The sequence below is a fragment of the Thrips palmi genome, unplaced genomic scaffold, assembly GCF_012932325.1.
Source record: "Thrips palmi isolate BJ-2018 unplaced genomic scaffold, TpBJ-2018v1 HiC_scaffold_15, whole genome shotgun sequence".
Taxonomy (NCBI): Eukaryota; Metazoa; Arthropoda; class Insecta; order Thysanoptera; family Thripidae; genus Thrips; species Thrips palmi.
Window position 1 is genome coordinate 2,958,290 of NW_023144624.1, and position 23,315 is coordinate 2,981,604.

The 23,315-nt window shown below is 61.4% G+C and overlaps 1 protein-coding gene across 1 annotated transcript; it reads right to left on the reverse strand.

The window, feature by feature from the left end:
* Positions 1-6,721: 6,721 nt before the first annotated feature.
* Positions 6,722-19,970, reverse strand: LOC117641063. Its single transcript, XM_034378167.1, has 8 exons — positions 19,661-19,970; positions 9,609-9,666; positions 9,542-9,548; positions 9,311-9,421; positions 8,719-8,949; positions 8,463-8,609; positions 8,178-8,396; positions 6,722-6,802 (listed from the first exon to the last, which is right to left on the reverse strand). The coding sequence occupies exons 1-8, from the start codon at positions 19,869-19,871 to the stop codon at positions 6,722-6,724; spliced, it is 1,065 nt and encodes a 354-aa protein (XP_034234058.1). The 5' UTR covers positions 19,872-19,970.
* Positions 19,971-23,315: the final 3,345 nt, after the last annotated feature.

Sequence of the window (23,315 nt, forward strand, 5' to 3'; positions counted from 1 at the left end):
CACCGAACACTCGAGAATGGTACTTAATGAGTGGACATTTTTCGCGGGCACTTGTATCTGGAACGGTGTCAGTCCACTCACTGCTGAAGCGCGTGAAGACGTTCATTTCCGAAAAGTGTTTGTGCATTTGCAACTAGGGCGGCCGGATCGACGAGTGCCGTTAACCGTTCAGGTGTTATATCCTGCACGAGATTAAATGCAAGATGACTGGGCCGCAGCAGTGAGTCGCCTAGTTTGGATCCACTCACCCACTCGCCCACTGCAAGCTCTGTTGTTGCCGATTGGCGACGTCACCGTAAGTCGAGTGCGTCGGGCACGCCGACAAGGCATGGGCCACGCGGCCGTCGGCTTTTCACTTCTATCGTTTTCGTACAAATGGATACCTCTGCGCCGAGGGGAAACAAACTTGAATTTTGGTGCGCGTTTTCCGTGGAATCACGAGGAATAACGCTGAAATAACGTCGTAGACGTCGAAGTAACGTAAAATAACGTTGAAGTAACGAGAAATAACGTGAAACAACTTGAATTTGAAATAACGGTGTACAAAATTTACCGAAGTTGTGTGCCCCTTGCTCTGTGCGCAGCCACAAGGCTGGGACCACGCTGCCTCGGACAAATTTGCACTTCTACTTTCGACAAATGGAACGCCTTGACGCCGAGTGTGGAAACCAAACTTGCAATTTGGTGCGCTTCTCCTGGAATCACAGAATTTACACGCTGGAAATAGACTCAAGAACTAAGACTATACTCAAGGAACAGTAAAAACGTTGCAAGTTGACTGGCAAAATTGCAAGCCTGTGACCCTGAATCTTGAATAACTGACAAAATTTACCAGTTGGTGCCGCCTTGCAAAATTGTGCAAGCAGGCTATCAGGACCTCAAGAACTAAGCCTATGACCTATTGGCCATCAGAAAACGCGTTGGCAATTTGATGCCGCAAAATTGGCAAGCCTTGACCCGGAATCTTGATTACCATGCCAATATATGGCGCTCCGGCGGCCGCCTAGAATGCAAAATTTTGACAAGCTAGGAAGTAGCACTTCAGAACAAGGCTTGCCAATATTTGGCATTCAAAACGGATATTGCCAATTTTGTGGCAAGCGAACTTGCCAACGGCTTTGCTGTGACCCAAGAGATCTGCCACTGACTTAAATTATACATTGAGTGCGACAGTCTCACAAATTGTCTACACAGGCGTTTTTTGGCGAAAATCTAAGTGAGTGATGGTGAGTTTCAGCTGGACGCGTTCAATGAGTGCAAGAAGTGGCAGACCCGAGGGCAGACCACTTGCAGTGACCTCAGAAACTCAGGACTGCTCAGGACCCCAGGACTTCAGGCCCTTAGGACTTGACCTCAGCGCTTTAGGACCTCAGCTTTAGGACCTCAGCGCTTTAGGACCTCAGCGCTTTCGGACCTCAGGACCTCGGGACCTCAGGACCCTAGGACCTCAGGACGCCTAAGAACCTCAGGGCCTAATGGTTTCGAAATTGGAAGGGTCTGGCACGTGACGGCGCTGGCGCGCGCTGGCGGTTCGCGAAGATGGAAGGCCGTCCCGGTTGGCTGGACGCACGAGTTTCTCGAGTTTCCCTCCCTTCGAGCCTGGCGGCGGCCGCAGTCCGCGACCCTCGCAGGCCCACACTATTCCAGACTGCTTGCCAGTCGGCGTACTCACCCCGCACTCTGGCCGCCCGACGCGGCGCGCAGCAGCTGCAGCAGCTGGAGGTGCCGGGCGGGCCGCAGCGGGACGCGGTGCGCGGCGCGCTGGTGCTGGTCGTGGAGGCCGCCATGCCGGCGAGGTCCTGGTGTTGCCGAACTCGTCGGACCGCCCTGCCGAGTGACAGTGACATCCCTGTGATCGGTGCGCTCGGAGTGCGCTGGGAGTGCTGCGCGCTTATCGCCGTGCTCGCCGTCGTCGTCGTCGTCGTCGGCGTCGCTCGCGGGGTCGCTGCCGCAGGTGCGCCGGGTGCGTGCGTCGCGGTGCGTCGCGACGGCCAGGATCGCCGTGCGGCAGTGACCACCGCGCCGTGGGGATTCTGCTTATGAGAAGCGCCATGTGTTTACCCTAGTCATTACCGGGCCGCGCGGCGAGGTGGCGCGGGGCCGCGGGGCCGTGGGGCCGCGGAGCGGGGGTGCGGGGCGGGGGTGCGCGGAGCGGGGGTGCGCGCGCCATCTCGGCCGGCGGCGCTATTGCCACGGGGTGGGGGAAACTCGGGGAAACTAGACCTGGGCAACGGGGGCCGCTCCATCCGCTCCATCCTTCAATCCCCACCGCCGCCGGCGCCGGTCGTGCACCGCGGCACCTCAAGGCGGCACCGCCGGCCCGGCGTGACGCTGTGACACAAGTCGCGCATCGCGATTACTACTTCTCAAGTGGCAACCCACCGGCCGTTGGACATAACGGCATATGCTACACACTATGGGTTGCCTGACTTTCGCACTTTCGCCCTTACACGTGACGGCCAGCGAACTGGGCCACGCGTTGCAACCCCTGCCGTTCCCTTCGTGTATCTGCCTGTCCGCCTGGACCTCGTCCTGACCGGTCGGCGCGGGGCGTGGGCGTGCTTCGGTCCCCTGCTGGCTGATTGCACCGTTCTGTCTCTCTCGCACCCCTTAGAGAGAGAGAGAGAAAGAGAGAGAGAGAAAAGGCAGTCAGCCTGGCGGCGGCTCCAGTAGGCTCCAGCACGGCCGTCGGCCGGGGAGGGAATTCCCAGGTCGCGCGGGCGGCACGGACGCGGCACGGACGCGGCGCGCGCTCGGTCGTCACCAACGCCCTGCTCCTCACACTGCTGGCCTTAGTAAGGCCCTGTCTCGGCGGCGCCAGGCGGCGCCTCGGTTTGCACAACGCCGCTCGCGCGTTTCGCTGCATCACGGAGCACGCGGAGCAAACGGTGTCGCTGCTCGGCGACTATGTCAGGCAGGCAGGACAGCGCCGCAGGAAGGAGCGAGGGAGCGAAGGCACCATGGTGGCGAGGTGCTAATTAAACCAGGATGGACTTACCTGCTGATGTCACTGTGACGTCAGTCACGCGTCACGCGTCACGTCCGCGACGTCACGGGCTGGGCTGCGCCGGGCTGGGCCAGGTGGTGGTCGTCGCGGCGGCCCGCGGAGTCTGCGCGCGGAAAAGCCGGAGCCGCCGTCAGACGCTCAAAAGACTTGACAAAACGAAGCATTGTTTTGTTTTTGTTTTACCCGAGGGCTTCCCACCGCCGGGCGTAGGCGTTTCTATCAGACGGCTTATGTGTCACTTGTGTCACAGGGCAGCTCCACCGTCTGCTCGTCCCAGCCAGGTCCCAGCCGGCCGTCGGGCCGCACCCTCCCTTTGTGGGACCGAAATACGGCCTAGCGCGCAATCGGAGTATTTTCGATACGGACGTCACGCCGCGGCGGCCGCGGCAGAAACTTATCCTTTGTCCACGGGGCGCGTGGCTCGCGCGACGCACCGCGACGCACCGCGACGCCGGCTGGGAAACGGAGTCCAAACAATAACGGCCAATTTATTTTAACCACCCCGGCCGGCACCCCGGCCGGGCCGAGCCGGGCCGAGCGCCCCGCGGCGTGCTGCGTGCCTGCCCGCCCGCTCGGCGTGCTCTACTTGGCGCCCACGTGACACACATAGCGTGGCGGGCACGCCCGGGGCTCCCCGGGGCACGCCTCGTCGCGCAGGGCGGCGTTCGGGGCGTTCGGGGCGGCCCGCGACGTCGCCAAAAGCATGCACAGCGCGGCACGGCGCGGCACGGCGCGGCACGGCCGAGAAGCGGGAACAAAGAACTAATCCGCGGAAATAGCCCTCAAGGATGTGTAGGCTATGTTGGGCGCCCGCACGGCCGCGCGTCACATGGGATAGGCGAGCATGCCGTAAGGAGTGCGCAGTGCCACGCAGTGCCACGCAGTGCCACGCAGTGCCACGCAGTGCTCGCGGTAAGCGCCGCCGCCCGGTCCGTGGGCCCTGGCCGGCCGTGGCGCCTCGGCCCTGCCGAACTCCAGTGTGGTGCCGCAATGGCAAGCCGAGGCCAACGGCATCAACCCCTCACTTTCCTTTAGTTTTTAACTCATCATTGTTTCATTTACGTGCAAGTTGGTTTGTTGCCTACTCGCCCGCCAAGACACCTGCAACTGGCTGGAAATGTCTGATTCTTCCACGGCGCATCGCGGCGTCGCAGCCCTTTGCTGCCACAGTCTGTCACCCCTTGCCTCCACGTAGTCATTCGGTCATTCAGCCCCTCGGGCGTTGTCATTCAGGCCCTCGCCGCCGCCGTGGCCGCGCGCCGCAGCCCGCCAGGCCGTGCCAGGCCCAGGCCAGCCAGGCGCTCTTGTCACGATAGGGCCATTGTGCTCAATGCTGCCGACCCATCACTTTCACGTGAGCATTTGTTTTGGTTTGTGTGAGAGACGGGGCTGAGTCCGTCCGTCCGTCCGTCCGTCCGTCCAAAGTGTGTGTGTGAACCGTGCAAAAGTGTGCGTGTACGAGGAAGTTTCTCCAGCCTTTGTCTAGGTTGTTATGAATTGATCCTGGACAATTAGGTAGTATTCCGGTATTCCGCTGTGACGGTATGCGGAAGCACGAAGAACGAGGGAAGCCCCCAAACCGTCTCAAACCGCATTCGCGCAACTCGTGGCAGCCGGCCCTTCTTTCCGCAACATGCGAAGAGCTGTTTGAGAACTTCTGTAGCTCTTCACGTCCGTTTTAGAATGTAATGTACACAGTCATGCTGGATGCTGTGGGAGCCGGACACTGTAAAAGGTTCCGTACTTTTGTACGGAAATGGTACAGAAAAATATAGTACGGAGGTACGGAGAAAAGTACGGAACGTTCCGTACTTACTCCATATGAACTCATGTATGGGTACGGAAAAAAAGTACGGAACGTTCCGTAGTTGGCAAGTACGGACGTCCCAGGCAAATTATTGACCAGACATGTTCCGTACTTTTTCCGTACTTTTTTCTCACAGTGGAGCCTTGTATTGTATTTTAAAGGATTGTTTGGCACCGTCTCAGTCTTCCTCGGACACTGCCATCTCGTCTCGCGATAGATTTAGCACACGCGTGGCTGAGCAATATTTACCCGAGCCTGTTCCGGAACGGAAGTACTTCCCTGACGTCATGGCGCGCTGCGGCGCGCTGCGGCGCGGTGGGCTCGGCGTGGGGCTTGATCACCAATTGGCACCTCCCCTCTCCCCCTTTCCCTACCTCCACCCCCTCTTACCGACTCATGCGTGATGCCACTAAAGCCTGCTTTCTAGGATTCCACTCGGGCACACCTGATCGGACGCAGCAGCAATCACCCAATTTAGATCCCCAGCGGCACGTTTAGATCTCCATTGCTTTGTTGTTGGTTCGAGAGACGGAGGTTTCGGTCTGCGTGTGTTCGCGCGATATGAGGCCTTACTGTCCTCTGCTGCTGCCAACGTCGTTGTCCCTTAGATTTGCACGAGCTAGTCATCATCCTAGCGAATTCCATCATCGCAACACAATGGTCAGGTTCAGACGCCTCTGCCCTGTCGGGTACTGCCCCCCCTCTCTTTCCTTCAGGTTTGCCAGTCGGAAAAGGATGTGAAATATGGGGAGTCGATTCCCGGATTCCACTTTGGGGCCCGACGCGTCTACGCATGCGAGCCGTGGCTGCTCGCAGAGGCGTCTAGACTGGACTCTCGAGATCGGCGTTCAACCCCCAACACCTATTCAATGCTTTTTCACTGACTCTTCGAGTGCGGTTCAAAACCGTCGCATCACCCCGATTAGATCAAGTGCCGTGGTGGTCTGTCTGGGTTGTAAAGGCGTTGCTGGGGTCGTTCGATCGATTCTCGTTTAGTTTTTAACATTTTATGTCTGAGCCGGTCTTTGCGACTCAGTCCTGTCGCGTCACGAACGCGCTTCTACCCTTCAGAGGCAGGCGTGTAGCATAGAAGCACCCCCTTTTTTTCTTCGGATCCGAAGCCTCCCGGAGGCAAGGCAACCCCCTCCACTCTCTTAGCTGAGGGCGTCTGACTGGAATATCTTGTAGTAATCGATTGGGTTGAGGAAAATGAAATCAGTATAGCGGGTCCGGTAACTGGAGAAATAATTAAATTTATTGTAATGCAGTCTCGCCAAATGTGATTTGAAGTATCTTCCGTACTTGTGGGTCCCACTGGGTCTTACAACCGATATTGGTCTACATTGAACAATGGTGGATATTGAGTAACATTGAAATTGAAACTACATTCTACGCAGGACACCTAAAACATGGGAAGACACTGACGGTGGCAGGACTGAATTCAACGAAAGAACATCAACATCAAAATTTGGTCCCTTTAAACTTTAAACAGGTACAGCATACATCACACTACTACTCTACTTAATATTTGCACTAAGTGAAGAGAGAGAGAGAAAAAAAAACAGTTTGAACTTCTCACAGAAATAGAGCTTAATGTACAAAAGGTATCTAGTTACAGCAGCTATGTACTGCTACTCTGCGAATTTAGATCTGTTTCTAATGATGTCAAAATAAAACCTCGAGACCAATAATTTCACAAACATCAAAACATTGCAGTCACGGATATACATACTGTAATTCTATTTCAGTTCGTTTTTGTCATATTTTGTTCACAATAATACTGCTAACACAGATCTCCTACATTAAGTACACTCATCTAAATCTTACACTAAATGATTTATCACAGAAATTACGCACAAATGTGGCCCTAGTGCTTAGGATGCACTTTAAATGGCCAGCATTCTTGCCTAGAAATCACAGTTTTGACATTGCTCAGTTGACAACGACATAAAATCAGCTGAGGTAAGAATTCTACACCAATACTCAATCTAAACCGAAAGAGAGATAGTGTAACAAACACATTTTAACACAAAATAGGAAGGAGTGCTTTAGAATTCAGGCTTGCAACCATTAATCAGATATAGAGATATTAGAGTCCATAAAGTAGAAATATTGGAAAATAAATATATATACAAACATGCCATTACGTCCAAATGCAAAAAAAATATCAATAAATTATACAATTTGTACAAAACGAGTAAAAAAACACACAAAAAAAAGATTCCTGTACACATAAATTGAGAAAGAATGTACAGGATCGTAAAATTAAATATTATTACAGAAGTGTTGCCATTACAGATTTTTTAAACATGCGGCAAACTTCAACATAAATATAAATAAATAACAAGTGTACAAGTCATATATATAAAAGGACTACAGCTAAGGAACTTTAACAATGTACAAGCTCATGTGGCATGTTTAGCATGTACACAAAGCATCAGACTAGTGCAATGTCTTAAAGTACGATTTAAATTGTTTTGATGTGGGTTCTAATAAGACACATCACACTAGGAAGGGCACGCGTTGAGGGATCACGTAAAAATATCAGTCGACAGTGCTACGAAAATCTGCACAACGAATCGGAAGACTTGAACTCCATATGAACGATCCCGAAAGCAACGAATGTGCGTTGGGTTGGGGAGTCAGTCGAAAAAGTTTCCGCAGTACTAACAAGGTTGGAAGGGGACGAAGGGCTTTGCAGTAGCCTTTCCTCCGAAAGGGGCACTGAAGCCAAACCGTCGCCAGGTGCCTGGTCGTCCCTGCCAGGTCGCTCCAACCTCACTAGAAAATAAATAGTGGGAGGCTTGACGGAGCCGTTGTAAAGTCTAACCGAGAACCATGAACCTAGTCCTACTAGTCATTCGTCCTGGAGAGCCGCGGCGTGTGGGGGTGGGGATGCTGGGGATGATGATGGGGATGCTTCAGCGGCCGGGCAGGACTCCTGCTTTGGCCGTGTCTGGTCGGCTTGGCCGGGGGCTTCATCGACAGCTTCGCCGAGGGCTTCGCGGAGGCCTTCGCCGAGGGTTTCGTCGGCCACGGCCGTCCCCCGTTCCTCTTAGCCATCTCCTCCATGAGCCTGCGCCGCCGCCGCCGCCGCTCGCGCTGCTTCCTCCGCCGTCGACGGCGACGCCGCGCGTCCAGGCCCTTGCCGCCGCCCGAGCCGCCGCCCACTTTGGGCTGGCCGAGGGGCCCGCCCGGCCCGCCCCCTCCCCCGCCTGGGTGGCGGCGCTGCTTCCGCCGCAGGGGGTTGCGGTGGCGGCCGGGGTGGCGGCCGGGGCGGGTGCCGTGCAGGCGGTGGGGCCTGGCCTGCGCCGGGCAGCCTCCGGGGCCGGGGGGCGCGGGTGGCGGGTCCCCGCGGCGCACCTTGGGGGCGTGGCCCAGCTCGCGCAGGATGAGCGCCCAGCCGTGCAGCGCGTTGGTGTAGGCGGACACCACGCCCCAGTCCTGGATGAGCGCGCTCGTCTCGTCCGGGTCGGGGTTCAGCCGCGACGGCTCCACGCCCGCCAGCCCGTCCGGGGGCAGCCCGGTCACGGGCAGCGTCAGCGACCTGTCCTGCATGGCGGTCTCCACCTCGCACAGCATCTGTGGACACAACGGGATCGTCAGTTTTGCATCTTTGGCGAGAAGTTGGCGGAAATTGGAACTCACCCTCTCGACGTGGTTGGCCAGCTCGCCGATGATGAGGGAGCGGTTCCCCTGGCTGTCGATGGTCCACCGCCTGGCCTTCTGCAGCTCCACGAACGTGGCCGAGAAGTTCTGCAGCGCGGAGCGCAGCACGGGCAGCACCAGGGCGGCCTGCACAACAAGACGGTGACCGGGTGAGCGTCCATGGATGCATCGCGCGTCCGCATGTCGGGCAGGGCGAGGCAGGGCGAGGCCCCACTATTCGCAGTGCCGTGCCTACCTGCGTGTCGCGGTCCAGGCAGGTGATCTCGGATCGGTACCACGGGATCTGCTCCTGCGGCAGCCAGTCGAAGGAGTACTTGTTGGTGAGTACCTTGACGGACGCGTACACCTGGTGGATGTGCTTCTTGCGGTGCCGCAGGTGGTCCTTGGCGATGCGGATCAGCTTCCGCACGTTGCGCAGGCTCCAGCTCTTGCCGCCGTCCATGGAGGGCGAGGTCCAGTCGAAATCCTGGAAAAGGCGAAGACGTTACGGGGGGACCGTGAGAGTGAGCTCGTTAGGGAGCGGACGACCGATCCGCGGACCAGCGGACCAGCGGACCAGCGGACCAGCGGACGTTATTAAACGAAAGAGTTGAGTAGCACTGGCGGCGCAACGCACGAACAGCCCGGCGGGCAGACGGACTGGCAGACGGACTGGCAGACAGACAGGTCGCCGCCAGGCTGCGCCAGGCTGCGCCAGGCCAGGTGGTGTCACGGGTTCGCCGTCAGACGCAGGCAACCCCGCGCACGCTGGCCGGGCCGCGCCGCTGCTGCTGCTGCACCCCGTGACGGCGCTCGGCGCCCATGTGCCCATTGTCGGCCAGACTCACCTGCGTCCTGGCCGCGTTGGCCGCGTTGTTCGTCCGGTTGGGGCGGGGCTGCCGCGCGGGGGAGGCCATGGGGGCCAGGGCGACGGAGGTGCCGCACGGGTTCTGCCACGGCTGTCGCGGCCAGTGCGGCTGCCGCGCCTGCACGCGGGGCGGCACGCGTGCCGCGGCGTGGCGGGCGTGGCGGGCCGCGTGTCGGGGCAGGGACCGCAGGGACGCCCAGGGCGGGCCGACGGCGCGGCTGGCGGGCCAGCGCGCGCCGCCACGGCCCGCCACGCCGGCAGCGCCCGCCGCGGGGTGCGCCTGCGTGGGCCGCGACGCCAAGGAGCACGCCAGGAGCATGGCCAGCCCCAGGGCAGCTGCAACAAAAAGGAAACACGCTGTAGCCGGAGGATTGCTTCAGCGGGTAGATCGCTGCGACCAAGCTTCGCGCACAGCTGCAGTAACTAGACGCCCGCTGCGCACGCACTTGCACGCACACGAATAACTCACACACACACACACGCGTATTCACAGACAGACGCACGCACACACACACACACACACACACTTGCGCGCACGCACTCACACACACACACACACAAACACTAGACATACACAGAGACGTGTCATGACCGTCAGGCGCGCTCGCTTGCGCGGTGGGATGAAAATTTGAGTCCTGTCCTGTCTTATTGTTTGATGTTGTTGTTGATCCGACTCGTTGGCGCGCGGCGTGCGCGGTCTGCCGATGCTAGCGATGCCAGCACGGGAAGCAGTGCGATGTGCAGCACATGGGCACGCCCCGAGAGCTGCAGCTGCGCGTCGCGACGGATCGCTCGACGGTGTCGTCGCGCATCGCGGTGTGGCCGGGCCGGGCGGGCGGGGCTGCCTACCTGCGGCCTGCGCCACGCCTGCGCCACGCCTGCGCCACGCCCTGGCCCAGCAGGACGATTCCTAAACAGCGCTACGTTTCTCTGTCTCTCTCGCACTCGTGTGGCGGTGGGGTGCACGAGAGTCAGTGGTGACGAAGCACCGTTCAGTCTGCACTGCAGGACGGCGCTCTGACGGCGCACTGACGGTGCACTGACGGCGCTGCCATGGCGCTGCCCCCCGCGGAGTGGCCGATCACCTTACCGGTGCGCGGTGACCCTGTTAACCTTTGCTAACGCTAGCGTACTAACGCAAGCCGCGCAGCGCTTACCTGCCCAGGCCGCCCGTCTGACAGCTCAATTAGCTTGCGCTTTTCAGCGCGCCGCGCCCCGTAAGTGTTTGTTGCAGTGTGCCCGCGGAGTAGGGTTTCAGCATGCAATTGGCTGACGCTGCGAGGCGGGGCGGGGTGGGGCGGGGCGGGGCGAGGCGGGGCGGTGCCCGCAGGACGGAGTAACGCCCGCCCTGCCACAAGGCTACAGGGCTCGGCCGCTCGGCGGCTCGGCCTTCTCGGCCTGTCTGACAAGTCGGCCGTCTCTCTCGCACGGACGCTGCACGCAAGCCATTGGAGCGGGTTCGCCGCGGTGCAGCGGATTGGCTCGCCGGCATCGGCAAATGAGCCGCAGGGAGCTGAGCCGGCCCCGCCAGCACGGCCTCATCACGGCCCGCATCACGGTCTGCATCACGGCCTGCATCACGGCCTGCATCACGGCCTGCATCACGGCCTGCATCACGGCCTGCATCACGGCCTGCATCACGGTCTGCATCACGGCTCGCGTCACGGCCTGCATCACGGCCTGCATCACGGCCTGCATCACGGCCTGCATCACGGTCTGCATCACGGCTCGCGTCACGGCCTGCATCACGGCCTGCATCACGGCCTGCATCACGGCCTGCATCACGGCCTGCATCACGGCCTGCATCACGGCCTGCATCACGGCCTGCATCACGGTCTGCATCAAGGCTCTCGTCACGGCCTGCATCACGGCCTGCATCACGGCCTGCATCACGGTCTGCATCACGGCCCGCATCACGGACTGCATCACGGCAGGCGCGGCCACCACTGGGAGGTGCATGGTGTGGCGGTGGCCGCGCCGCCCGCGTGCAAATATTGACGAAGCGGGACAGGACGCGCCTCGGCCGCCGTGAGCCGTGAGGTCATGAATGAGTGACGCGCGGCCGCGGACGTCACACACGACGCCCTGATGCTGCGGCCGCGCCCCCAGCCTCCTGGCCGAAAAAGAAAGCGAAGCGCCGCGCCAAAGTTCGAAACGCTCGCCCTTTGGTGCCTGGTGCAGGGCGCAGGGCGCGCAGGGCGGCGGGCGGTGGGGGGGCCGCCACACAGCGCCACACAGGCCTCTGGCGGACTGCGGGACGGCGGGGCAATTGGGTGGCTTTCCAAAGTTTGGGGCCGATTCCTCGGTAATTGACATCTCGGTTGGAATTCACCCCGTCTGCCTTGCCGTGGCGTGGCGCGCCGTGCCACGACACGCCGTGCCTCGCCGAACCGGTAGCCTTTCGTACTTCGTACGCCATCACGGCCATCACGTGCAGCACGCGTGGTGGCGGCCTGGTGGCGGCCGAACGCAGCCGTGGCGCTGCCGGCCGGCTTCTCGGCCTCCTCGGCGCTCCGGAGACATTCTCGCTGCAATTGCTGCATCTGCCGTTGCATCTGCCGCTGCATCTGCGGCGTCCCGACCGAGTCCGTCCCGGGCGAGTCCGTCCCGGAGTCCCGGGCGAGGCCCTCTCAGTCTCAGTCCTCTCAGTCATTACGCTGCGTTTACTGACACGCAAGCGCGGCGCGGCGGCGCGGCCTGCCCGATTATTGCCCGTCTGTCGCGGTTAGGGCAGACTCGCCCAGAGCCCAGACTCAGAGGGAGGACTCGGACGGACTTACCAATCGCACCGACACCGAAAAATCGAAAACTCGAAATCACGCCGGTGGCACCGCGGCGACGCACTGACGCACGCACCTTGCAGCTTGCCCAGGTTGCAGTGCAGTGGGAAAGGAGGGAGGCGGAAAGGAAGGGGCAGGACCGCAGGGCGAGGCGAAGAAGGGGGCATTAATGAGGCCCGATCAGATGACAACCAGCACGAGTCCGTCCATCCCGGCCAGCCTGTAATCGGGCATGTCTAATCACGCGGCCAGCCGCCCCGCCCCGCCCCGCCCCGTGGACGGACGGATGGACTCTCGGACAAGCAGACAGGCGGACGGACAGACGGACGGAGGACGGACGGGGGGGAATAGCGCGTGAGAAACGGGTACGAATAACGGAGACAATCACTGGGCGTAGCTACGAGTTTCGCGGTTCAAGGAAACAGGAAGTACTACCTAGCGGAGGCTAGCCTCCCAAAACAAACAAAAAATCAATCCAAATGAAATCAAATTTTCAACTTGGATATCAATATAACGTCCACGTTTTTATTTCCAGAGTAGGGCGCGTGATTTGAGATCCGACTTGGCGATCCATCTGGACTAATAGTGCGGGCGCGGGGCAGCTGAGCCAATCACAGCTCGCGGCGTGGCAGTGCCGAGCAGTGGCGGGCAGTGCCAGGCAGGTCACGACGGCCCGTTCTGATTGGGAGACACGCGGTGCGCGGAATGCTGGTGCAAGCCAAGCCAAGCCAAAATCAAAGTCCGAACACTGGCGGCCGCCACTGCTTGATTGGGAGAGGCAGCCGTCCGTCAGGGCGCGCCGCGGCGTCTCGGCGAGTGCGTAGCATCCAGCATCGGCGGCATCCCAGCCCGGCCGGCCTGCTGCGCCTGCTTGCAGTGTATCAGCAATGCCTCATCCCGCGCGATGCCAGACCCTGAGTTGTCGCGGAGTGTCGGCCCGGTGCCCGGTGGCCCCCAACCGCAGCGACGCCACCAAGGGCCCCTCAAATTGGCACGCGTCTTGGCCCGGTCCGCCAGTCGCCGGCACCACCAGTGCTTTCCCCGCGGTCTTTCATTGACGCGGTCCCTGTGTGTGTGTGTGTGTGTGTGTGTGTGTGTGTGTGTGTGTGTGTGTGTGGTGCGTGCGTGCGTGTGTGTGTGTGTGTGTGTGTGTGTGTGATCTCGCGACCTGGGTCCTTTTCCGCGTTATGATCCCGCGACACGCGCGGCGTACCTCTCGGGTTGCGTGGCCGGCCGGGCGACGCGGGGCGGGGCGGGGCGGGGCGGGCGGGGCGGGCGACGCGGAGCGCGGCGCGGCGTCGTGAGAGAGTGCATCGCGCCGAGCCGGAGGCAGCCCGTCCGATGCTGCTGCTAGCCGTTCTAGGAATCGCGCTGCAGCCCCACGGGGCCCACGGGCGCACCGAGGAGGGGCCGTGGTGGGGGGCGGTGGCGGGGCGGTGGCGGGGCGACCGTGCCTCTAATGGAGCACCGGGACAGATTCCTTATTACTTTTGAGCCACTTGTTATTACTACTATACCCAGGTGCACACGCGGACGAGGACGAGGGGAGGTGGGTGGAGGTGGGGGGTGTCCAACCGTGATTGAAGTCTTGACCCTGTCGCACCGAGGCACCACCGAGGTGGTCGCTGCAGCGACGCGGAGACTGCGACCCCCCCCCCCCCCCCCCCCCTGCCGACGCGGCGCTCCTTTGCGGGGGTGAGCGATAGCGGGGCAGCGGATCAAGCCCTCGATCTCCGCCAACGCCAACTTCCCATAACTTCTAGCTTCTGTCCCCCTCACCTCGCACCTGATGGGGAACGCCCCATACCCAAGAGTGCGAAGCAGAGCGACGGAAGCGTTGTCCGGAGTCACTCTGCCCCGCCCTGCCCCGCCCTGCCCCGCCCTGCCGCTTCTGCACTGCAGTCCGCGCCGTCCGAGCTGTCCGGGAAGGTCCGGGCTAGCGGAACTCCCCCCCCCCCCCCATCCCCTCCCCGCGGAAAGAGCCCCCATTACCCGCCACTTCCTCCTCCCGCTTCCACGCCGCACCAAATCGTCACGAAAAATAATTCCGATGCCAATGGCCACAAGTTTTATTAGATTATTGAGCTGTCGGCTCTCCTGTTACGCGCTTCCTAGAAAACAGGGCGGGCGTCGTGCCGCCGACACGCTCGGTCCGCTCTCTCTCTCCTGCCCCCTTCCCTCCCGCCCTCCTCTCTCTCTCTCTCTCTCCTCCCCTCTCCTCCCCCTCTCTCTCTCTCTCTCTCTCTCTCTCTCTCTCTCTCTCTCCCTCTCTCTCCCCCCTCTCACTCTCTATTTACCTCGCACCAAATTTCCTGATGAAGAAGCAGCTCCTTCCCCACTCCCCTCTCGCCAGCCGCCTGCCGCCTCAGCGCGACTCACTTGGTAATGAGTCACATTTTATTTTCGAGTCCTGCTGGCGCCGCGAGCCGCGAGACACGGCGCGACGCGTGGCGTCGCGGAGCCACTGCAGCGCAGACGGTGGCGCGGTGCGTTGGCCGATCTGCCTCCCCCCTCCCCTCACCTTTTTCTACGCGCCGCTATCTGCAGGTCTGCGGCAGTCTGCGGGACGGCGCAGCTGACTCGGCGGTGCCATGGCGGTGCCACTGCGCCCGCTTGCAGTGTATCAGCAATGCGGCGACGCGCGGAGAGCACGCGAGCACGACGCGACGCCGGCGCGGAGCACGCGAAAACCGTGTCGGAAAGGGAACGAGACGTGCAAGTTTTTGGCGCGAAACTGGCGCGCGAGCCTCATGACCAGCTGGGCCGCGACGCGCCGCGACCGGGGCCGTGACTCATGGGCGGCGCTCTCGTCAAGTCGGGGAAGCCGAGGAAGCCGAGAAACGGGAACCCCGAACTCCGCCTCGCGGCCGCGCTGTTTGTCGCCAAAGAGTGACTAACCGACGGACTGCATGATCTCAGTGGTCATACACACTCACCACTCTCACACACACGCAGTGAAAGCCTCCGCCACTCGTTGCATTACGCCGAGTGGGACTGGAGCAACACCTTGGAACAGCGTGACGTGGCGTCTTTGTCTTTCCAGCGCGGCCGGCGGTGGCGGTGGCATGGCGGTGGCGCGGACCGCGGCCGGCGGCGGCACGGCGAACCGCCTGCCGATAGGCAAGCGGCGCGGACGCGCGCGGAGCGGGCTGCCTGCGCTCACGGCGCTCCCTGCGGCTTGCAGCCGCGCGGTCTACGCGGTCGCGCGGCCGGCCGGCCGGCGGGGCGGACGGCGGAGGCGAAGGCGAAGGAGGTGGAGAGGATGGCGATGATAGCGTGTAAGCGGAGCCGGGCGAGAGAGAGGCGTCGGCCTATGGCGGCACAGTACACGAGGCGCAGGCAGCACAGGGCAGCACAGGGCTCAACGCAAATATCAACAAGTGTCATGTTGAAGGCCGCGGCTGGGCCGCGCCGGGCCGGGGCGAGCCGAGGCGTGCGCAGGTTGTTGTGTCTGTGCGTGCGCGCACACTGCAGGGCAGCACGCTGGGCCCACGTGGCCCGCGGCCCGCGGGGCGCTGCGCGGCCTCCTCGCCCCGCGGTTCCCATTTTCGACCTGCATCCGATTCGGCGGCTGTCGTTGAATCGCGGCTAATTTCCGAGGCAGGCCCGGACGGACGCGCAGTGCCCCACGGCCCTTGTTTCGGCCCTGGAGGGGGGGGGGAGGGGGCCGCGCTTCTCGGAAGGCGAGGGCCATTTGACTAGGGCCGCGCAGCCGCGTCCATCCTGGTTACGAGCCTCGCCTCGCCGCACCAGCGCGCCACGACCAGAAGAGAGTGATGCATGACGTGACGGGCACCTCGCGGGCGGCGCGGCACCGCGGCACCGCGCCACCGCAGTGACAAGCCTTGATTGGCCAGCCTTTTGGCGAGGAATCGGAATGGGATTAAGCGGGCGCTGGGCGGGCGGCAGCAACAACGACAAGAGCGACTTGAATGCGGGAGCGCCGCTGTGCAGCCGACGCCCTCCTTGGACGCTAGCGACACGCAATCACGTGATTGTTGGAAATTACGCGCCAATTACGCGGGTTCGGGATCGGGATTCGGATCGGGGCGCGAACGGGCGGCGGAATTCAGATTGGGGTTGGGGTGGAACCGGCTCCGGGAAAGGACTATCAGAAGGATTCACGCCGCGGAGGGTCGGTTCGACGGCGTCCCTACTCGTCGGCCGGCGGCGTGCTCGGCATCCCCGGACTCCGGAGCCGGCGCCGTGCCCGGCCGTGCCCCCGCACCGCGTCACCGGGACAAACTATTTTCTTCTCCTCGGCGGCGTCCTGGTCGTCCTGGTCCAATGACGGCGGCGGCGGTCCGCTCGCGCGTCCTCTGCCGGCGGCAAGGGCACCCTGATATCGGCCGGGCGATGCCTTGTCGTGGCGTGCCGGGCCGTGCCGGGCCGTGCCTCGGCGGCGGCACACGCACGCACACGCACGCACACGCAGCCACGCATCACGCGCCACGTGGCGGGCGTCGGGTTGCCCTAGAGGTTGCTCGGTTCATCGCTCGGCCCGCGACCCGCGATGTGGGTCACGGCGAGGTCGGCCCGCCGGCCACCGCCACCGGCCGCCACCGCCAGGGAATGGCAACGACTCCACCGCGTCTAAGTCTTGTCGCGAGCCGAACTGAGGCGATTTCGACGCGGTGACGGCCGCGGCGGCGCTGGACTCGGCGCTTGGCCGTCCAGGCTTCGACAAGCAAATTGAAAAGAGACAGCGCGGCGCTCGCTGTGCGGTCGGCCGCTGCGCCGCTACACTGCGGCGTGGTCGCGCTGGTCGCGCGGGCCACCAGGCAAGTCGCCTCGGAATGAATGATATATTACCGATTCCAATACACGGTGCAAAGCACCAAAGGTGTTCGGGTTGGATCCACAAAACATGTTTATGGCCGAGCCTCGCCTGGCCTTGCCGCGCGCCGGCCCGCCAGAGTGGCCCGCCTGGAGGTGATGCCCGGAGTCCCGGAGGGGGCGAGCCTTCAAACCCCTTCACTCGCAGACAGCGGCATGGGTGGCTGCATGCCATCTCGGGACTTTTTCATCCCTGTTTTTCGGTCATCCTTTTTCTTCATGATGAATTTATTTTTTTGCAGTGTGCGGCGCGGGGGCGCCCAAATGTGACACCGCACCTTTTTCCCACCGCGTGAGGAATCTGCAACTTGCTTCAGAATAGAATGGAATTCGCGAAAAAAAAAATGTGCAGACTAAGACCTTAATCCTGACTTGATCGTTTTCGCAATCTTGGTTTTAAAATGACATGCTTCGACTTTTTAGGCATAATTCTAACTCAAATTCTTTTTTTTTCAGTCCCTTACGCTTTTGTTGTAAGTGCAAGTGAGACAACAACACGCACATCGACGCACAGCGACACGGCGTGAGTGCGGTTTCTCTTTCTCTCTCCAGTCGCAGTGCGTGCGAGCGAGACGGCGCGGCAGGGTGACGTGTCCCAGGATGTGTCTGTTGCTCCTCCGAGTATTAGCTGGAGAAAGAAGAGGCAGTCCTGGCGATGGCCGGGCCCGGGGCCGGCCTGCACACTGTGAAGCCTGTGAAGCCACGCAGCCCCGCGCAGCCCAGCCGATGGCCAAATGGGCCAAACAATGCCCGGCCGCTACAACAAGGCGAGGTTTTTGACTACACGCCTTGAATGGAGTGGGCCAGGCTCGCCAGGCCGGGGTGCCGGGACCAGACACCTTCAGGTGTCACCTCACCTCGCTGCAGCGCTGGGGCAGGCAGGCCGGCAGGCCACGCAGGGACGGACGCACAGGGCCACGCAGGGCCACGCAGGGCCGGCCTCTCCAATTTTTACCTCGATCGCACCCGTGGGACACTCCGAGGCGTTCCGGCCCGTCTCACTCGCTGCGTGTGTGACACCGAGAGACACCGTGATAGTGTGACACTGTGACAGAGTGACTCTGTGACACTGTCACACTCTCCCCGCGCACGTGCGCGCGGCCGGACGCGGTCGGACACGGTGTTTCTCCGTTGTAATTCGTTGGTCCAACAAAAGGGTTCGGTTTGTTTATTGTGTGCAGCGGTGCGAGTTTGTTTAATCAGCTTTCGTGTTTTTCGGATCGGCTTTCCTTCCATTTGTCGTGACGCGACAACCCCTTGGCGGCCTGCATCGCAGCGCCGTGCTTCACCGTGAGGCTTCACCGTGAGACTTGATAGTACTTCGGCGCGCTTCGCCCCGCGGACCCGGAAGTCAACACCACACTGCGCTCCGCGCTTCGGGCGACTTCGGGCGGCCGAGTGCCTGCCGAAGGCGGTCCGCCCCCAAATGGAGCGATGTGCCCGATGGCCCGGTCGCTGGCCGGCGTGACGCCCGCCTGCTCGCCTTTCCACCCGCGCCATCTCCATCGGCTGCCATCGGCTGCCATCGGCTGCCATCGGCCCATTGCGTCATTTATGGGGATATTTATGGCGGGTTGACGCGACCAAAATCAGAGCGTTCCGAAAAAAATTAAAAAGGGACAGTGGAGAAGGGTGCTGCGCGCAGCACGCCGCCGTTGTCGAGGCGCGCGGAGAGTGATGGGGTGGAAAAAACAGTTGAGTCCGATTTCGTGTGTCATCAGAGAGGAATGACACAACATTGACGTCTCCTGTTGCTCCGGACGGCTCCGCCTGCTCCGCCAAGGAACGAGGTTACTTTTGATTGTAAATCAAGGCGCCAAAAACGGATCAGAAAAAAGGGATATCGAGTTATGTCCGCCAGCGGGATTTCTAGTGCAGTGCTCGTGACGGTGAGCCTTACGATGTCACGCAACAAGAAACGGTTTTCGTGCAATGCGTGTCGCCCGCAGACCTTTGGCGGTTGTTGTCGTCGTCGTCGACCACTTGTTGTTGTTGTGGTGGTGGTGGTTGTTATTGTTTATGTCGTTGCCCGCTCGTTGAGTTTATAACCTGTCACGGCGTAAACGTCGCGCCGGGCTGCCGGGCCCCGAAACGTCCACAAAACACGTGAAACACGTGCACGACGAAATCCGATTGGCGATGCCGATGAATGACGCGAAAGGCGGCGGGGACGGCGGGCACGGCGGGGCGTTGCGCCGTATTAGACGGACAGAGGGAAAGAGAGTGTGAGAGAGAGACATTAAGGGATCGCAACACGTCGCAACAGTCTTGCACGGCGGCGTCGGCGGCGGCGGCGGCGGCCGGAACGGGGAGGACCGGTGGCGCGGTGCTGCGCGTTGTCGCCCACGCGGGGACACTCCGGCGCATGTGCGCGGACTCCCTCACGCCCCCTCCCCCCTCTCTCTCTCTCACTCACACAGGCAGGCACTACTACTCACATGCAAGCGCGCGCACACACACACACACACACGCACACACCCTTTCTGCCGTGTGCGTAGTACACTCGGTTACAGGGGCAATGAGATGAGTAGCTCTGCAAAAATGCACTGATAAGGAGGCAGAGTCGTTTGGGAATCGGGGCAGGATGACAGGACGCGGCTTGCCACGGCTTTATCAGTCGCAGTGGCCGTGGCCGTCGTGGTGGAGGAAGAGGAAGATGAAGGCGGAGGCGGCTGGGCCTGCCTTTCCCCCGGAAGGAAGACTGTGGCTCCTACCTGCAATATGCGTCCGCGGGGCGGTCCGGCAGAGTCTCCTGTCAGCGATAGTCCTGCGGAGCGAAGGGTTGAAAGGGGTCACGAGCGAAGGGTCCGCAGAGTCCACAGGGTCCACAGGGTCCGAAGGGTCCGAAGGGTTCGCTAGGTAGTCCTCATGGTCGGGGACGTTCGGGGGCACGCACTGCCACCCACTGCACACGCTCAGCCTCATGGCGTGAGCCTCACATCACGCTCGCACACGCACGACCACGCTCGCACCACACGCACGCACGCACGCACGAACGCAGCGCACGACCCGGCACTTCTCTCTCCCAAGGCGGCCGGCGAGCGACTGAATGTAGCAGGCTGGGGCTGGCTGGGCTGAGCATGCCACAGCAGGCAGGCTGGCCAGTCGTTGACGGCGGTCCGCATCTTCGGGGCGGGCGGGCCGGCGGGGGGTGCGGGGCCGCGGGGGGCCGCGGGGCTGCGGGGGCTGCGGGGGCCTCTGAGACCGCCTCCATTGGCTGGCCGCCACCGGCAGGGACGCGCCTCTTCCTCTGGTGGGGACGGCGAGGCCGGGGCCCAGGGGCCCAGAGGGGCGGGGCCTCGGGCGTGGGGGGAGGGGGCGGGGAGGGGGCGAGGAGGGGCCTTACCGGGCGCCGCGCGGGGCCGTTGGGGCATCGCTCTGCACTGTGCAACAGGCGTGCCGCGCCGTGGCGTGGCGTGCCGTGGCGTGCCGTGGCGTGCCGTGGCGTACCGGTCGCTGTGCAGCCTGCGGCTCGGCCTGCGGCTCGGCCTGCGGCTCGGCCTGCGGCTCGGCCTGCGGCTGCCCGGCTGGATTCCAGCTCCAGTTCCAGGGCCTCCAGGGCCTCCGCCGCAGCATTCCCACCGGGGATTGTTGGCCTGATTGCCCCGGGCACGTACCACGCAAAAAGGACCTGGGAGGTCCGCAACCTGCCTCGGAGCAACCCTTAGAGCTGGAAAGGCCGCTGGAATAGCTATGGACGCCGCCGCTGGAAGGTTACTGGAGCGGGTCCGCGGGGCAGCGAGTTCCGCGGCCGCTGGAACGGCTGGAAGCTCCGAAGAGTGTCGGGGGGCTGCAGCCTAGCGTAACTGGGCCTGCCAGCTTTGGCCCCGCACCGCAGCACCGCAACTGCAGCTGGCCGTTTTCCAGGGCCTTCCGCGGAGGCCGACGGCAACCTCGCCCGGCCCGCACAGCAGGCACGGCATGGCAGGGCACGGCGCGGCCTCGGCCGACCGCCCAGGGAACACTTTTGCAGGGCGCGGCGCGGCGGGACAAAGACTGCCCATGGCTGGCTGCAGGCTGGCTGCAGCGCCATCCCCTGCCCTGCCATTCATGGGGAAGGAGGGCCCGGAGGACCTGGAGGACCCCAAGTCGTTTGGCCAAGGCGAACGTGCCCGCCGTCCACGTCCCGACCGTCCCGACGGTGCACCATGCACCTGGCCGCCGCTGCCGCCGCAGGCGCCCTCTGTGCGGCGCTCCGTCGCAACGACGGCCGGCCGGCTGGGTCCAGCTCGCCACCACTCGCCACCCCACACCCCCGACTCCGAGTCAATTCATTTCTTCATTCATTCATTGACTTTCAAGGGGGCGCCGCTCGCCGCTGTCACACACCGTGCTCGCCGCTTGTCTGGCTGTATACTTACTTTTCCTCCTCTTATCAGTGGCGTGCGCAGCAACTTTGAAAGGGAGGGGGTCAAGCCATGCCTTTTGCCTACTTTCAGGCGGAATGTGTTGCAATTTGCCAACCTCGCAGGTGGCTTTCTAGTGCCTGGATGTCATGACACCCCCTTTTTTTCACACGCCACTATCCTCTACGTATACTTTTACTTTAGTGGAGGGTGGCAGAAAATTTGTTCATGTCCTGTGCTATGTGGAAACTCTTCTAACCGGACGTAGTTGACTTTTCCCCTGCAAACCCGAAACTTGATCAGCTTCGCATGGCGCCGTACTTGGCGCTATCTGCTGCTTCGTTCCCTTGCTCGGCCCTTCCTCTGCAACAAAAATAAAACTAAATAAAAATGGAGCGCATGAGGGGGGAAAGGAGAAAGAAGAAAAAAGAAATTAAGGTCGATCTTCGCGGTTCAAGCCAAAGGCAGCCAAAAGCGCCAGGCCGGGTCCCGCGCCGGGCCTGGGCCTGGGCACTGGGCAGGGCAGTTATTTTCCAGACGGCCCGGCCCGTTTGAAAACTGCACGGACGTGAATGTTGTGCGGAATGGTATGGCATCCTCTGCGCTGTCTGTTCGCAGCCGCCAGCCCGTCCTTCTGTCCGTCCGTCCGTCTGTCTGTCCGTCCGTCCGTCCGAGTGTCCGTCCGCCAGCTCCAACAAAGCCCCGTTGATGTTCCTCCGAGCCCTTTTTCCTCTCCTCTTTTTTATACATTTTGCTCCCCCAGCGCAGGCGCCTGCTGGACAAGGTGCCAAAGTTTGAATGAAGAAAGACAAAGCACATCCTGCTGACGGTCCCGCCGGTCCCGCCGGTCCTGACCCTTCCCACCTTGTTGAGATTAAGCTGGTCCCCTTTGTGGACACCAATTGTAATACTATACGACACTATACGCGCCTGCAGCGACTGCGAGCGACTGCAGTGCCGTGGAAGCGCCTGCCGATCGTGGCGTGGCCGTGCGGCTGCGTGCGGCTGACGGCGGCCACGCACGTTTTCGCCGAATCTCTCCGTGCCGTCGCCTCGGGACGCCGTCGGGACGCCGTCGGGACGCCGGTCCCTTCCGAACGCTCTGCCGAACCGGCAGTGAAGCGCCACCCGCCGCCACTTGGCGCCTTGCTCTGTGATGTCCAAGCTCGATCCGCGCCGGAACGTAGGCGCCGTGGCACTGCTGGTGCAGGAAACTCGCACGCCTACACTCTAAATGTAGGGTGTCCAGAAACTGGGCGCCTTTGTCGCCTGCTCCACTTTTTAGGGTGCCAAATGTCACCCAGTTTCTGGGCACCTTTGTCGCCTAGTCTCGGGGTGGGCAAACCATTAGGGAACCTGCCTTCACCCATGGCTCAGCAGCGACTAAGGTGCCAAAGGTACCCAGAGTCTGGGCACCTTAGTCGCCCAGGAACTAGACATCTGTGCATGCTCTACCATGGGAGAGGGCCGGTTACTGCATGATTAGTCCACCCCGAGACTGGGCGACAAAGGTGCCCAGAAACTGGGCGACATTTGGCACCCTAAAAAGTGGGGCAGGCGACAAAGGCGCCCAGTTTCTGGGCACCCCATATTTAGAGTGTAATCGCTTCTATGACACAAACGAACCTAACCTAACCTAACCTAGCCTATCCTAACCGCTTCCTCTTTCCCCGCTCTCGTCTCGCACGGCGTGTCGCGCGCCCTCTCAAATTTGAAACGCTGTGTCCCTGGATTGGGGAAGCGAGGGAGAAAGGATGTCCATTGTGTTTCGACACACGTTTCCAAGTGCAACCCGGCTTGCGAAAAATTTAGTATAAATAGGGCTGGACTTTTAAACAAGCTTGTCCTGCGAATGTCCTTCGTGGCCGCAAGGAACAGTGGCGCCGGCGCCTATATTGTCAGTTCATACTCACGGGAAATCAGTTGTCCTCATTTGCGTGGCTAATATCAGAATTATTATTATGCAATGCTATAAAGCAGTACAATACGATATATTTGAAAAACCGATAGAAGCGAATCATTG